The sequence below is a fragment of the Sorghum bicolor genome, chromosome 3, assembly GCF_000003195.3.
Source record: "Sorghum bicolor cultivar BTx623 chromosome 3, Sorghum_bicolor_NCBIv3, whole genome shotgun sequence".
NCBI classification, from domain to species: Eukaryota; Viridiplantae; Streptophyta; class Magnoliopsida; order Poales; family Poaceae; genus Sorghum; species Sorghum bicolor.
This window is the reverse complement of record NC_012872.2, coordinates 17,109,858-17,124,585: the sequence shown is the minus strand read 5'-3', so window position 1 is coordinate 17,124,585 and position 14,728 is coordinate 17,109,858. Positions and strand designations below refer to the sequence as shown.

General features: G+C 42.0%; 2 protein-coding genes across 2 annotated transcripts; one reads left to right on the top strand and one right to left on the bottom strand.

The window, feature by feature from the left end:
* LOC8086327 (dnaJ protein ERDJ3B) lies at nucleotides 6,011-10,614 on the top strand. The gene is made up of 10 exons (XM_021455218.1): nucleotides 6,011-6,313; nucleotides 6,746-6,894; nucleotides 7,004-7,136; nucleotides 8,381-8,495; nucleotides 8,641-8,757; nucleotides 8,960-9,046; nucleotides 9,576-9,635; nucleotides 9,722-9,799; nucleotides 10,258-10,329; nucleotides 10,435-10,614. The coding sequence occupies exons 1-10, from the start codon at nucleotides 6,243-6,245 to the stop codon at nucleotides 10,591-10,593; spliced, it is 1,041 nt and encodes a 346-aa protein (XP_021310893.1). The 5' UTR covers nucleotides 6,011-6,242; the 3' UTR covers nucleotides 10,594-10,614.
* LOC8086326 (transcription initiation factor TFIID subunit 13) lies at nucleotides 10,731-13,217 on the bottom strand. Its single transcript, XM_002455546.2, has 5 exons — nucleotides 12,746-13,217; nucleotides 12,584-12,621; nucleotides 12,262-12,321; nucleotides 11,212-11,286; nucleotides 10,731-11,135 (listed from the first exon to the last, which is right to left on the bottom strand). Exons 1-5 carry the CDS (start codon nucleotides 13,020-13,022, stop codon nucleotides 11,022-11,024), a joined length of 564 nt encoding a protein of 187 aa, XP_002455591.1. The 5' UTR covers nucleotides 13,023-13,217; the 3' UTR covers nucleotides 10,731-11,021.

Here is a 14,728-nt window from a genome sequence, read left to right as displayed (position 1 = left end):
GTGAGCCGTACATTGGTGCTCAAGATCAAACATTTGAAGACCAGCAGGCTCAGGAGAGCTTTGATCAAGGCAAGTATAACTGGGGATTATCCTTGTTACCTATACACAATTAATATAGCACTTATCATTTGCATGTGTCCACCTTGATGACCTTAGCAAAATCATAGATGATTGTTATCCTGAATTCCTTGTTACCTATTTGGATATGCATTTGGGTAGTTCTTGCTAGTGCTTGATTATTAATCCATGATCTTGTAACATGAATATTTGAATATACAATAAGCAATAAAATAAGCTTTCTAGCAACTTGAATATAAAGGGTGGAAAGAACTCTGGCTTTTGCTAGATTGATCTTGACCCTCCATAAGGACTTATCCCTTGGCAAAAGCTGGGACAATTCGTACAACCATGAGGGCTATATGGCTCTGGCTTTAGTCAAGTATGAGTAAGCTTTTCTAGCTTGTTAGCGGTTACCCGAAAGGGCGGAGGGGCTGAACCGTTTTGGGTATAGTGTGGCCTCTGTCTGTATGTGTATAGGCTGCGAGTCATTGTGCCATCGGAAGGGGGGCTCTATATCTGCGCGCAAAGGAAACCTTGCGGCCCTAACTTGTTAGACGAACCTTTCAAAGACTTCATAGTGAACCCTGCCGGCTTTCCTTGGAAGTGAGTTAAGAGGTCGACGGGCCTCGGGCGAAAGGGTAAATCATGACTCATGGGTAAAGATGTACAACCTCTGCAGAGTGTTAAATCTGGTATACTAGCCGTGCCCACGGATACGGGCGGCCCGGAAAACTGACGGAATAGATGGACACTGATGAACATGATTAATGATGATAAATAATAGATTATTATATTGTTTATATGTGTTATTCTTAATTCTTGTATACATTGATCATGTGGTTATGGGATTTAATTATGCTACCTTGATAAATGCTATCTAAATATAAATATGCTATCTACATATAAAAGCTAAATGCAGTCAAAACAGTGTCAGCTATTTGAGCCTCATGAACCCCTGGTTATACTTGTTGAGTATGATATGTGCTCACTCTTGCAATTTCCCCCACACCTCAGGAGAAGTTTTGGGCTTGTGATCAACCAGTCAGTTTGATCTTGTGGAGAGGAGTTAATACCCGAAGTTTGGAGTTGTCTATCTGCTGTTTGCTATCAAAGGTTATCTCTTTTATACTAAGTACGTTATATATTTATGCATTGTCTTTTGATATTACCCCTTATTTGTAGCTATATGTGAGATTTATTTTCTAAAACTCACATATGGTGCATATCTGGTTTTGTCCTTAAAATCGGGTATTACATTTAACTTGAGATTGAATCTACTAGGGTCAGAGCTTCAGAAAGCTTGAGATCGACCTGATCGATAGCCTTGAGTGGGTCGGCGTTGTCGATCTGCTTCCCATTGTAGCGGGAAAGGAGAGGACATGTTGTCGGCGTGGTTGGAGACGTTGTCGGAGTGATGATGGTCGCAGCTAACGTGGTCTGGGCCACAACCGATGTTGTTGAGGGAGGAATCGATATAGATTGGATCTGCGTTTCTTTCATGATCGTGACAGTGAAGCCGACAGAACCGGTTGTCCAGGTGATCTGTCCGACGGTGAACGTGAGGCCTCCTACCACAAATGTGGAAGCGGGGATGATGACCATCTTGTTCTCATCTAAGAAGCTATACGCACACCCCCTACCTCGCGTGCCACTATCGATGAAAGCTGGTCGACAGTCTACTTGGGGTATACCCACGGTAGTAGATTGTCGGCAGACAGGTGCGCAAGCTACGAACTTGATGGTGATGCAAGACACAGACAAGGATTTTATCCAGGTTCGACCGCCGTGAGGGCGTAATACCTACGTCATGCGTCTGATTGATATGAGGTGTAATGAATTGATCTGAGGGGTCCCTTACCTCTCCTTTTATAGTCCGGAGGATAAGGTTACAAATTTAAAAACTAATCCTAGTCGGTTACAATTGCCATAAATAGTTCGATATCAATTTCTATTCTAACTAACCAAGATCTTGCTTGATCTCTATGCCTTGTTTTCTTGCGCAGAACTTTGAGTAGATAGATCAAGCTACGAATCGTCTTGTAATGGGCCAAACCACTCGACCCAAGTCTAGTCGTAAGGGTATAGGAGTTTATACCCCCACACAATTTAGGGTGTGTTTAGTTCCCATAAAATGCAAAATACAAAATGTCAACTACTTTGGAATGATGGAATACAAAATGCCAAAATTTTTAGGGTTATATTTAGTTTTATACAAAATACAGAATTTATTGCCCTCATGAGAGCCTTGTGAGTCTTTTTTGGGTTTTTTTTGGCCTCTTGAGGCCAAAATCCAAAATAGAGAATAGCCAACTTTTTGTCAAAAATTCGTGTTTAGTTCCATTATATAAAATGATGAACTTAAACCCAAATTTTTTACAATGAAAGGGGAACTAAACACCCCCTAAAATGTTCCTTCTTTTCATGTTAACATGCAACACAAGGCTATTATGAAGGGGTGTTTAGTTCCCCTTCTATTAAAAAAATAGGTTTTGGATCATTATTTTGCATAATGGAAGTAAATATCATGTATTTTTTTTGGCAAAAAGTGGTTATTCTTCATTTTGGATTTTGGTCTCAAGAGGCCAAAAAAGCACAAAAGAGTCTCAAGAGGCCCCATGAGGGCAATACATTTTGCATTTTGGATCGAACTAAAAATAACTTTGGCATTTTGCATTCCATCATTCCAAAGTAGTTGGCATTTTGCATTTTGTATTTTATGGAAAACTAAACACCCCCTCACTCTCCACATGAAGTATATCGTCTTCTTTGGACACTCAGCTTTCCACAGTTTCTTCCACAACTAGTCACCACTATTGCTAGAAGGAAGAACCGCCACTTCTAGCTGCATTACTCCTTGTTCTATCCTCAATTTGAACTTTATAAGCTGATTTCACTGAAAAAATACCATTTTTAGTATAATGTCAAGCAATCGTGTCCTCCATACCCTAATAGATAGAAATAGAATCATAGAAATGCTCAAAATGACCTTCGACATCCTCGTGCCAGAACGTAGCTCGGACCAGCTCTTCATCCCAAGTTCCAGTGTGAGGGTCAAAAAGTTCATGCACACGAGTTAACAGACATCCACCTCTTGGTGTATAAGCTTGGGGAATTAGGAGTTGTTATTCTTTAAACTAGCAAATATGTTCGTACCTTACAACAAGAAAAAATATCAAATGTTAATGTACAAGATTAATAAAGAATACAATCATGATTAATTTTTTTCTTTATCATAATGCACAAAAAATTACTCCTAATGATATCACAACTTTAATTTTTATACTATCCATGTGTTGGTAGAGTTATTAGATATTAAGTTCTGTGACTTCTTTTTAAGGATTCTGTTAGGAATTTGATTTTAGACAAACACAGTCCTGATAGCTTAGACATTAATTCTCAAACTAATGAATTCCCGAGTAATTTTTTGCCTATCAGGGATGTCTTCATACTACAAGATAAAAAGAGACTTCATGATACAAGAGAGACCAAGGATTCGAAGGCAACTGTGTGGGAAGGCGAAGACAAAGATCAAAGAACATTGACCAGTTTGTTTCGCTGTCAAGCAAAGTCAAAAATAAGCAGATGCCGATCAATTCGCCTCTAAGCTACGAAGACTCGTCTCCAACGATCTTTTTTTCGGTGATTGCTTACAAAATGCTATATTAAATATGTAATGACCAAATTACCCTTAAACACAAAGGGTATTGTATACAATGAATTCAAGGGTACTTTAGACACTGTACTAGGATTAGGTCTTGTTTGGATGTAATCGGATTCGCATCAATCCATATGTGTTGGGGTGGATTGGAGTGGAACTTGAACTAAATTCCACCCCAATCCACTCCAACACATGTGGATTGAGGTGAATCTGACAACATGCAAACAAGGCCTTAACGAAGGTCGAGACCTCCATAAATATACCTGACATGTAATGTTCATGGATATGTAATGAATACTTAATGGAGTTTATTTTGCCTTCCGATGCTTTAGTGATCTACTATTTTTCACCCACGGTGCTCGCCTTGCCAGAGAGCGTTCTTCGTTGCCGCCTTGAAGAACAACGGCGTTATGCAGATGGGAGGAGCAGCGGCGCGACATGCGGGGCAACAACGCGACACAAGGAAACGATGAGGCGACAACGTGGGGAGACAAATGATTTTTAATCAGAGCAACGTGAAGTTGGACCGAGCGAGTGGGCCGACGCGAGCAAGTGACCGGACAAAGTGGGTCAAATGGGCCAGCTGGAAAAAGACAAAAATTTTGGCTCTTTAATATTTAACTAGTAAAGATGTCCGTGCGTTGCAATGGGAGAAAAAACAATACTATATATAGATAAATAGTATTAATCAACTCAAATGATCACTTCGTCTTCTTCCATACCTCGCCTTTACAACTCAAATATTTATCTTCATTTCTATAAATATGGTCAAATCTAAAATAGTTTGACCTAAGATAATTATAAAAGTTAATTTCATTTGGGGCGAATGAGCATAAAAAAAAGTCTTCTAAACAATAGTATATTAGTACTAGTAATAATAACCATACTACTACTAATAATTATTATTTTTAATATATGCACTTAATTTTTCACTACATTGTCGTTCCGGAACGTTCACGCTCATCAGGTAGCCCACGCGACGCGCGAAAATTCGAGGCATGGCACGACGCACGGCAAGGCCTGAAACCGATGGCAAGCAATCACCACCGTGCGTCGGATCCGCGAAACACCCAGCAGCCTGATCCGACCACGCCACAACTGATCCAAATCCCCGTGCCTCCCAAAACGGTTGCCTCTGCACCGGTGGCCTCGCGGAGCCCTCAGCAAGCGAGCGCGACCTGACCCAAGCGGAGGATCTATCCCTTACCCGGTTGGGAGATTATCGACATAGCTGATGAGCATCTTGAGCGGCGCGTGAGGCTCGGCGCAGAGGCTGCGCTCCATCTCCTCCACCATGGCGTCCGCGGTCGAGAACCGCTGCTCCACCTCCTCGATAGCCGGGGCCGCCTTCCTCTTCCTCTCGTCCTCCGCTTCCTACCGCCGACGTCTCCTGCGCGACAGCGACACCACCGCCACCCCCACCGACGCGGCAGCCGCGGCGCCAACCACCACAGTCGTCCCCATGACCGCGTCTTTCCTCCGCGGTGCTCTACGACTCTCGGTGGCGACCAATGTGCCAGTGGTGTGGCGAGGGCAGCGAGGCGGCCGCGTGGAGAAGGTAGGAAGGTGGTGGCGGGTGAGATCTGACTAAGCTTCTCTTCCTATGATTCTTTTCCAAGCCAGCTGTTGGAGAAAGCCAACTTTAATTCGAAGCTTGGTGAGAAGAATTTATCGCAAACGGCCAGGGGCGGTCAGAAAGATAAGTGCCCGCAAGGAACTCTGGATTGGAAGCGGGGGCAATGACGCAAGAGCGGGCGGGCAAAAAAAATTTAGAGGACAGACTGAAATTTTGGCTCTTTATAGATAGGTATAGATATTTAATATTAAATATAAATAAATTTGCAAAACTAATATTGCCAATTGATTAAAAAAACTAATATTGCCAATCAGACAACATAATGATTAATGCGTGATGAATTTAGGGTCTTATAATGGCCTTGTTTTTTTTGACAAGATACTACCTTTGTCAAAAAAAAAAAATTCTAGATTTAGATCAAGTGAAACTTCTTTATTCTTAACCAAGTTTATATAGAAAAATATTATGAGTATTTCATGATTAAATTAATAATACTTAATTGGTATTATAAATGTGTACTGTTTATAGATTTGATTAAATTTAAAAATATGATTTCTTAGAAAATAAGAATTATTTTTATTTACGAAGGGACAATAAAAAAAATCTTGTCCTCCCATGACGCTTGACGCCACGAGTCCACGACGGACCCGTGCAGTAGCCGGAGTTGCAGCCGCAAAGACCAAAAAGGCTCTAGGAGCCCGGCCAAAAGTGCGAGCCCGTTGTCCCGGGACCCAGCCATTGCCACGCACGCGGGACGTCACTGAAGCTCTCGAACCGCGGGGCGGCGGAATCGATCAGGACTCGGGAGGAAGGCGAAGGCCGAAGGAGCAACGACGGGCGCTCGCTCGCTTGCTTGCTACAGCATCAGCAACGCTCTCACCTTGTCTGGCTCTGGCCTCGCAGTGCCAAACTGCCAACCGAGGAGAGGCGTGCGTGGTGGCGGCGGCAATGGCGGCGAGGAGGGCGCCGCTGCTCGTCGCTGTCCTCCTCCTGCACCAAACGGTGTCCGCGCTTGCTGGGTACGGCGCGCCCTGGATCCGTCACAACTGGTTTCCAAATTCCGACTCTTTATCGGGGGGGGGTTCTTCGTTCTTTTCGTGTTCTTGGAATTCGCTCTGCTGTCTGCACGCGTATCTGTTGGCCAAAATCGCATCTTGATCAAGGGTTTCAGATCGATGACGAAGGACTTTCATGATGTACTGCTCAAAATCACTTTCTTCCACGGCTGGGTGCTCAGAGTTTCTGCATTTCTTATATCTTCTCCTGTAATTTTTTTAAGGTTTTTAACTGCTAGCTAGTATTTTTCCAGTTCCTGGACTCCTGATTGCTCAAATTCTGATTAATTTTCCACTCCTCCGTAATGATGTTTCACAATATTATCTATAAGCATTGATGGGTTGGTACTGATCATTCTGATGATAATCCATTTTTGTATGCAACCAATGGAGTAGAAAGAGCTACTATGAAATACTGCAAGTGTCAAAGGGTGCATCGGAGGATAAAATCAAGCGGGCCTACCGCAAGCTTGCGCTAAAATACCACCCTGACAAGAACCCCAACAATGAGGAAGCCGACAGGCAGTTTACCGAGATCAACAATGGTATGTAGTATGTACTAGTAATTTGGAGAATATTTGTTAGTGACTTAGTGCTCATCTACCAGAGAACGAAACATCCCTGACGGTAGTGACTAGAGGTTTTATCTTGCAGCCTACGAGGTCTTGACGAATCAGGAGAAGAGGAAAGTCTATGACTGGTACGGTGAGGAGGGTTTGGAGCAATCCCATGGCAGGCATAGTGATGGTGATGGTCATGCTATGAACATCGAACACGTGTTTAGCAAGTAAGTGGAAAATTGCATGTTATATTTTTTTTACATCAGCTTATTTTGACAACTAAATATAGAGAGTGAACACAAGCTCTCTCTACGAAGCATACATTATTGACACAACATAGAACTAAAACATGATGCGAACCATATTTCATAATTTATTAATACAAGGTTCCTTTACTTCAATGAGACCCAACTTCTTTGCAGAAGAAATGAAAATTTTGGTCTTATCTTAACTAAGACATTATCTGTGTGTGTTGTGGCAAGGTTAAAGGGCATGTGGTTGGCCATACAAAAATGAAGTAAATCACAATTGTTTTGGTTGGATCCATAGATATTTGAAAACTGAGGACGTCTTATTAGGACGACAGGCTTGATGGTCCTGACCAACTTATGTTGTGTGAGTGTGAACTTAGGATTTAGTATATTGAGATGTACCATTTTAGTACGTAGAACCGTGTGCATCTCCAATTCATTCTTTAGCTGATGGATGCCACTGCTTCAAACGTGATGCGCAGTGCTGTATATGAAGTTAATCAGTATGGAATAGGAAAAAATTATCTGGATTTTATTTGAAAGATCTTAAAAATATGCTTGTCGAGTCTATGTTGCTTGCTACACATTCTAGACTGTTGATTACTTGTCGTTCTGGTCTCCTGGGAGGTTCCGCAAAAGATGACGCTGTGCACTCGCAGCATTGGTTTGGACGCGAATGCCCCCGTCCGTCCACCTTCTGACTTTACAACCATCAGACCTCCAGCATTGAACACAGAGAACCAGCCACTTGAGCTATGCAACATTGCTGTAAAGGTGACACCTGCAGTTTCATTTAATAGGGGCAAAGGAGGAAAATACTCCATAATTAATCACTCCTTGTTAAACACAATCATGTCCTAAACGTCAACTAATTCAGGTATGGAGGGAGTATGTTATAAATTGGTCGTTCATGTCTAGCTGTACTGTCCTTTCTAGGTGTTGTGCTAACAATAACAATGAACAAAGTTGCAGATGTACAATTGTGCATTCCTGTCATATACACAAGTGTAATTATTCACTACAAAGAATTCATTAATTGTGAATGGTTCACTGATTAACATGCCATTGGGCAGATTTCCCTTGTTATTACTATATTTTGTTTCATCTTTACTTCAATGCAACTCAGTGCTGAACAAAATTGTTTCACTGTGTTCCTGGACCCAAATCTTATAGATATCTCCCATCAGTAACAATCTTCTTGTTTTGCTCTAAAAAAACAGTTTTTTCGGTGGTGGAAGTATGGAAGAGGAGGAAGAACGAACTTTAAAGGGTGATGATGTCATTGTTGAACTGGATGCTTCGCTAGAAGACTTGTATATGGGTGGTTCCTTAAAGGTAACAACGGCTTGCAACATTAAAGTGTCGTGATAACATTTTTTAATGCGTTCTTCAAGTAGCTTGAGATTTCAGTTGAAATGGTTTGCGCTTATGGCCGCTTATAGTTATTTGCTTTGACTGGTATTTGATTGGTGCACGATAGATTTGGAGGGAGAAAAATGTTATAAAACCAGCTCCTGGCAACAGGCGATGCAAATGTAGGAATGAAATTCGTCAACGAGAAATTGCTCCTGGTGTTTTTTATCAAATGAGTGAGCAGGTAATTTCTAATGTGGTAATAGTTCTATATTAATATAATGGAACAGGTGTCCATATGTTTCTTGTTTCATCTTGTCATGGTTTTCATGATGAAGAACATTATCTTCAAGTTTTCATTTTGAAAGATGGTCATATATGATCCAGTTACTATACCTGGCTTTCTAAACTCTGCGGTGACATGAGGATACATTTTTCTTTTCCAGGTTTGTGATACATGCCCAAATGTGAAGTACGTAAGAGAAGGCGATTTCATTAATGTTGATATTGAAAAGGGGATGCAAGATGGACAGGTAGAAAGCAACGGTGTTACTTGTTTCTTCCAGTGATCTATCTGGCTGACGTGCTGCAAACTTTTGTAACATGTCTGAACACCCTGGTTTCCGCTTCTTTACACGGCAACATTCTTTTTCTTCTTTTCTTGCCATAAACAATAGAATGTTATGCATAGACTGCATAGGGCCCCTTTTCTGAGAGCCAGACTAACTAGCAGTCTAGCACTGTACAGCCAGGAAACTGATTTCGGTGCGCCACCTGCAGTGACTGAATTATAGCAACTTCTTCAGAATTTTAAGAACATCGAAACTCTAGAGTTCTGTTGGAACTTCAGTCTGAGCTAGAATTTGAATATCATATGCCATGGACATGATTACAAGAATTGCTGAAGCTCATTCTATAGGGCATGTTGAATATGAATGTCAGGCATTTTTTTTTTTGATATCTTTTTCCCCCTTGAACCGGTAGGAGAGCTCCATGTCTTTATTATATTGAGAAGAGAGAATTTTCTTGATTTCTCATTATGGATGTATCTTCTACTTTCAGGAAATTTTATTTTACGAGGATGGTGAACCTAAGATTGATGGAGAGTCTGGTGATTTGAAGGTTGCTATCTTTTTATACATAAATACTACGGTAAGGAATGATAAGCTTGGCACCATTTATTTATGACAAATTTACTTGTTGAGCAGTTTAACATTCGGACAGCACGGCATGAGCGCTTCAGAAGAGAAGGCAACGACCTACATACAACAGTGGAAATCTCACTGGTACTCTTCACTCAATCTTGTTTCCTCGTTAACATTGCTACCTAGGCAGAAATTACTAATTATACAGATCTACCTCTAAGGATCTTTTTGGTCGAAGAAGGTCTGAACCAAATCAGTTTTTTGCGCTCGTTCTTAGATGAAGGTTGTGCTCGATGTTAAGCCAATGCATTATTTTAGCTACAAATCAGAAGGGTTCTTGAGTACATTCTGAAGTAGGAAATTCAGCTAAAGAATAGTGTCCTTTTTTTTATTGCTGATTCTTTAGTGTTGCTGAAGCCTGAAGGCTTACTAAGTACGAACCACGAGCCTCAGTCATTCCACCAGACCAGAGTTAGGCATCCGTTAGTTTAGGCAGCTTAGAGCAACTTTGCCAATTATCACTGTCTCTTCCATTTCTCACGCGCTTACTCTTACATTAGATCTGTTGTCAACCACTGAGCTTTCATCTCTCATTGCAGTCAGAAGCTCTTGTTGGATTTGAGAAGAACATAAAGCACCTTGACAACCATGCCGTGGAAATCGGGACCAAGGTAACTTGCAGTGATTTTAATGAGTTTTGTACCCTGCAAGAAATTATCTTGTGTGAAAATGCTAATTTGCAAACAATGAACTTTACTCATTGACAAAAAATTCAGGTGATCACGAAACCAAAAGAAGTTAGGAAGTCTGAAGGAGAGGGCATGCCACTGTACCATAGCAACGAGAAGGGAGACCTGTACGTCATTTTCGAGGTAGTCTTCCCTAAAGACCTAACTGATGATCAAAAGGCCAAGCTGATGAACATTTTTATTTGACCACCATCAAGCTCAGCTCTTGGGCTAGTTGCCAAGAGCATAGGTAAACATGCCAATAGCAGCATGAATGTTTTGTTTTTCAAGTGTTGTTGCTCAGATCCACAGGTAGACAGACGTAGAAAATGGATGCATCAATATATCTGTAAATTGTCTGGCAATTTTACTTTTCAACTATCTCCCCCGCCAGCAATGTTCATGAGTTGTCTGGTTCAACACAAACAAAAAGTCTGCATTTATACATTAAGATGTGTTGAAACAGCAAACCTTTCATCTTCACTGAGTAGGGCATACAACCATAGCAGTAACTGTCAGGAAAGTAACTAAAATTTGTACCAGAAAAGTTACAAGTCGATGCCAACAGTTGTCCGACACATGCAGTGCATCTGTACTAGTTACTCTAACATGCAGATTGTACAACTACGAAGACATCATATGTTAGTCGTAGCCAGCGTCTCTTCATCCACGTCAAAAGCTTTCCTTGCTTGCTTGAGCTCTTCATTCATGGACAGTAGCTCAGTAGCACGGTGCAGTTTTCGTAAATCCTAAAAAAACAGACTAAAGTGTGAGCTGCACTGCAAATAAGCAAGGCAATCAAATGTGGGGTCAGACTGAGTGTACCTTGCGTATAAGATAAAGAAAATCCTCCGTCAGTAGCTTCCCTCTCTTTGAGGCAACATTCTGCGCCTTGTGCACCTGAGGAAGGGGCATTATGAATCCACTGAATGATGAAGGTGCAAATAACAGTATAAACTATATGCCAGATATGTCTGTGATTTTATCCATCTAGTGACTCACAGGAACACTCGCACAGTGGTCAGCTACTACATAATAGTTATTTCCAACACATAATTTGAAGCACATGAATTTGCTCAATAGTCAAAAGTAAGTGGGGGTGTATGGACGGTAAATGGGGGGAACAGCTCAGGTGTTAACTAAAGTGCCTATAATTTCCATACGCCCAAATCATGCATGAATAAACATAATGCATATTGCAAAAAAATCAAATAGACAAATCAGGGCTCCATGTGACATAATGCAAGTAATCAAATGGACAAATCAGGGCCTCATTTGAAACAAATAAACTTTAATAGAAGTTGGTGAAACAAGGTTCCGAAACATTCAACAAAGCCCTGATTCAACTGCTTGATGTGAACAAATTCATGTGTAGTATAAATTCCAATCTTAAGCACAATGCGCAGCAACAGCAACTACCAAAGTTTAATGTTGAAAGATATAATTTCTGAGATAAACGTGCACAGTGGGCACAACATAGATTAGTCGAAACTTGGTACCCAGCGACACACTGAGAACCTACAAAGTTAATTTACATTAGGAAACTAGCATAAGCTTTAGATATTGTAAAAAATGGGCACACTGCATATGAACAGCACCCAAAAAAAAACATAGCCCATAATGACATGGGCAAAGCTATCAGTTGAGGTAAACACAATGGTTCAAAATTTGTCTTTCAAGAACACCAGAACACTGAGTTCAAGAAGATAAATAATTGTTGAATGTTGAAATAGGAATAACATTTAACATTCAGAATCATTAAGGGTCAATCCTTTTTTTTTTCTTTCCATTCACATAGCCTTACAATCAGTACACGTAGCATCTGAGCAGACATAGCACAGAAGGTAGAATCATAGAAACGCAAAATAAGCATACCAGGTCAGTGACATATTCGACAACAATGTCCTCCACAAGTGCAACGGTTTCTGGAAGTGGCTGCAAAATCAAGAACACAACATATGAGCGAAGAAGAATCCAATTTCTGTTTGAAAGGAAAACCATGTGCCTCTTTCTTTACATGGATGTTATTTGAATAATCATACGTAAGCATTGCAAATTGAAGGTTCAATGCATATTATCATCACTACCGCATACTGCCTTTCATCACTTGCAATGTAAATTACTGCTCTGAACTACATAGATTGGCTTATTGCTCGCGGCGTATGGAGCTAAACAGGAAATTGTTCAGTAAACTCACATTTGGATCATCCCCAAAGCCATACATCATGTGCTGCACTGCAAGAACATCAACAAAAATTACACAACACATAAAATTGAGGATGAGCAGCAAATTAATTGAATGGCTAATGACAGAATAAAGGCTAAAAATTAGCAAAGTAGGGGAGTAAACGTCCCGTACGGTCTTTCTGGAAGACGCCGCGCTTGCGCTTGAGGGTGGTGGCGGACGCGTCGGCGCCGCCGCCACCACCGCCACCGCCGGCAGTGTGGTGGTGGGAAGAGGAGCCCTGGCCCGAAGCCGCGGCCTGCGCCGCCGCTGATTTGCCCTTCGACGGCGTCCCCGACGGCGCCGGCGTCGCGGCGTGGTGGCCGCTAGGGTTCGGCGCCGACGACTTGCCCTTGGACGGCGCCGACGACGGGGCGGCCGTCGCGGGGTGGTGGCCGCTAGGGTTCTGCATCTCTGCGGTGTCTGGGGTGCGTCGGAGGTCGAGGAGAGCAGGGGAGGTGCGGAGAGGACGGCTGCCTTCCCTTCCCGGCCGGGGTAGCCGAACAAGAGAGGAATAGCAGTATAGCACGAAGCGCGTCAGTCGGCTCGCAAAATAGGAGCACTGGGCTCTCAGTTGAGGGCGAGGGCGTTACCTGCGAGGCGGCTGGCGAGCGTCGGGTGGGGCTAGGGCAATCGGTTTTTAATCGAAACTTCGGTCAGATTCTTCAGTTTCCAACGGCCTGCTCCACGTTTTTCAGCTCCGTTCTATGTTTTTTTTGCCAAACGGTTTCAGCTCTATACACTTAGTTCGAGAAAAAAAGATAGTGTTGTGAGAGCACCTAAAGAAGTACTCCACAAACTCCAGTAAGTTTGTAGAGCAGAGTTTGTGGAGCAGTTCCAAACACCCCCTAAACTTCGGGGTGAGTGTTGCCTTTATTCTGTTCGCTTTTCGGTTGATGAGACTTTGTCTAAGATTCTTTATCACATTAAATTTTATGGTATATATATAAAGTATTAAATATAGATAAAAAATAATTAATTAAATAATTTATATGTAATTTACATAATAAATTTTTTAAACCTAATTAATCTATGATTGGACAATAGTTATTAAATATAAACAAAAATGCTTCCATAGTTAACTTAAAAAAATTAAATCTAAACAAGGCCGAAGATAGAATAGAGGAAAAAGGTGACGAGCAATCTAGCTAGCAGATCCATCGCTAGCCAGCGCCCCTCCACCGTTGCTGCCATCGCCGAAGACCCGTCGCCACCAAGCAGCCCAGCTTCCTGTGGCCCCACTCATGTTGCCGACGCGCCACCCCACACCAGCCCGCACGGACGCCTCTCTCTCGTGTTGGGAGCCCCATCGCCAACGAACGCCACGCCTACATGAAGGATTCACATGCCTTCCGACTTTGAGGAAGAGGAGGAAGGGACCGAGTGGATAAGGCCAAGGGGAAAGTGGATGATTCGTGTGCATGCGTGCGTGGAACGTGGAGTTGACTCGCATATTTGGTTTCGCGAGCGGAACATGTGAACATGCATAGTGGGCTAGCAGTGTTGGATGCTAGATTGGTTTGCTTGGTGGTCGGTTTAGTTTCACCCCAGAACCAAAGCCGCACTCTAACACCAATCTTCTTAGATACAAGAACCAGAATCAGGATCGAGAATGAAAAAACCAACTTTAGTTTGATTTGGCCCGGTTTGATTTTTAATTTTACAGTTTAAAAGTGCCTAGCCTTCGACGACTACCCTTGGACAACGCCAACGATGGGCACGACCGTCATGGGGTGGTGGCTGCTAAGGTTCTACATCTATCTGGTGTCTAGGGTTGAAAGGTCCTAATATAGCTAGAGGGGGTTGAATTGCCTAATAAAATTTTCACAAACTCACTAGAGCAAAGTGTTAGTAAATAACAAAGCAAAGCTTTTTGCTCCAACTCTAATAGAGGGTTTGCAAGCCATCTATCTCAATAATCCTAGTTAGTAAGATCACTAGACACAAAAGCTATGTGCCTATGTCACTATAGGATAAACTAGTGAACTAAGATACACAAAGTAAAGCTAGCAACTAAAGCTAATTACACAATTTTGTGAAAATATAAATAGAGAGGATGTGATCTTTATACCATCGCATAGGGAATGAACCAATCACCAAGATATGAAACATCAAACA

What these genes read in the sequence shown, in the direction of transcription:
- LOC8086327 (XM_021455218.1), top strand. Translation starts at nt 6,243, where the DNA reads ATGGCGGCGAGGAGGGCGCCGCTGCTCGTCGCTGTCCTCCTCCTGCAC. An exon ending in AGGGGATGCAAGATGGACAG is followed by an intron (nt 9,047 to 9,575) that starts GTAGAAAGCAAC and finishes TTCTACTTTCAG; the next exon opens with GAAATTTTATTTTACGAGGA. An exon ending in GAGAGTCTGGTGATTTGAAG is followed by an intron (nt 9,636 to 9,721) that starts GTTGCTATCTTT and finishes CTTGTTGAGCAG; the next exon opens with TTTAACATTCGGACAGCACG.
- LOC8086326 (XM_002455546.2), bottom strand. Translation starts at nt 13,022, where the DNA reads ATGCAGAACCCTAGCGGCCACCACCCCGCGACGGCCGCCCCGTCGTCG. An exon ending in TCGAATATGTCACTGACCTG is followed by an intron (nt 11,287 to 12,261) that starts GTATGCTTATTT and finishes CCCCTTCCTCAG; the next exon opens with GTGCACAAGGCGCAGAATGT. An exon ending in TTCTTTATCTTATACGCAAG is followed by an intron (nt 11,136 to 11,211) that starts GTACACTCAGTC and finishes CTGTTTTTTTAG; the next exon opens with GATTTACGAAAACTGCACCG.